At 49.1% G+C, this 1,391-nt stretch overlaps 1 protein-coding gene across 1 annotated transcript in view; it reads right to left on the bottom strand.

Annotated features, from left to right (window-relative positions):
* C922_01750 (hypothetical protein) overlaps window positions 1-1,391 on the bottom strand; it is a gene marked incomplete at both ends in the record, with an annotated part of 9,524 nt that overhangs the window by 3,943 nt on the left and 4,190 nt on the right. Inside the window, 2 exons of the mRNA XM_008817353.1 lie at window positions 3-28; window positions 76-1,388. Coding sequence (XP_008815575.1) covers window positions 3-28; window positions 76-1,388 — 1,339 coding nt within the window. The remainder of the gene's footprint in view (window positions 1-2; window positions 29-75; window positions 1,389-1,391) is intronic.

Genomic DNA, 1,391 nt, shown 5'->3' with positions numbered 1-1,391 from the left:
CATTCAATCCATCCAGTTTTGCATTTTCCTCACTTAGGATGTCATTCAATGCAGACAGATTGGCATTCTCCCTACTCAGGGTCTCATTCAATCCAGTCAGCGTTGCATTCTCTCCACGAAGAGTTTCATTGAATCCAGCCAACTTTTTATTCTCCCCACTCAGGGTCTCATTCAATTTAGTTAGCGTTGCATTCTCTCCACGTAGGGTCTCATTTAATCCCCTCAGCTTATCGTTCTCCTCACTGAGGACCTCATTTTCACTGGACAGTTTTGCATTTTCCCCACTGAGAACCTCCTTTTCGCTGGTGTGTTCCTCCATTGGGCGAGGCTTCGAACCAGAGAAATCTTCGCTCCATATTTCTTCGTATCTGCTCCCTGCCCTTGTTGTCTCTGGGGTTAGTACCGTCACTTCATCCCTCTGCTTCGAGTGCAGGTTCTGCTTCGAATAAGAGGAATCATCGCACCCTGCACAATTTTTCCTGTCCACATTATCTGCCGCGGAAGTGAAATCTTCTTCCCCTGGTTCGCAGTTTTTTTTTTTTTTTTTTTCATTTTCCGCTTCGTCGTCGCGTCGCAAGTGAGCATCCTCCTCACCGTAATTCGGCTCTGCCTTTTCCTCCCCGTTACACACGTAGGGGGTGTCCACCTCCATATGCTCCTTCCCGGTCTCCTTACCACAGTTGCCCACATAAGCCATCCCTTCAAACGTCGATTCGTCGTCCTTGTCCCTTCTTGCAGAAGAATCACCTTTAGCATAATCGAAGGCCCCCCTGAAGGAGCAGTTATCATTCCAGCTGCAGGTGGAGCTAATGACACCCCTTAACTGTACAGGGAATTCAAAAGGCTCCATCAGATTGTCCGCATGACTGATGAGGGATTCATTTCTTTTATGCTCATTCGTTTCCTGACTAAATGGGAGACATTCCTTCATCAATTCATCGTTCATCCTTGATTCTTCCTCCTCGCACACATTTCCTATGGACCCCCCTAGGTGTGTCTTTTCAGCCAGTTCGCTCCTCATCTGATGGCTTCCTTCTACGTTAAGTGCCCATTTGTCACGTCCGATGGGGTGCTCTCCATTGGGGTCACACATCAGTGTTCTCCCGACCTTCTCTTTCCATGTGCTTGTTGCACTCAGGGAAGCCTTTCTCCTGCCTCTGTAAATATTTTCACTCGCTATGGCCTCCTCATGGTAGCTGTGTAGCCTCCTTCTGGGCGCTCCATCGAGGGGAGGCTCTTCGTTTTGTTCACTCTTCCAGTTCTGGTCCACTGCGTGGGGTTCATCACCGTTGCCGCTATCTGCATTATTGCCGCGATCCGTACAATTGACTCCATCCCTAGCATTGTTGCCATCCCCACTGTTTCCGCCACTCTGATCGGCGTCGTTCCTC

The sequence above is a fragment of the Plasmodium inui genome, assembly GCF_000524495.1.
Source record: "Plasmodium inui San Antonio 1 unplaced genomic scaffold supercont1.6, whole genome shotgun sequence".
Classification (NCBI taxonomy): Eukaryota; Apicomplexa; class Aconoidasida; order Haemosporida; family Plasmodiidae; genus Plasmodium; species Plasmodium inui.
This window is presented reverse-complemented; position numbering and strand designations above follow the sequence as displayed.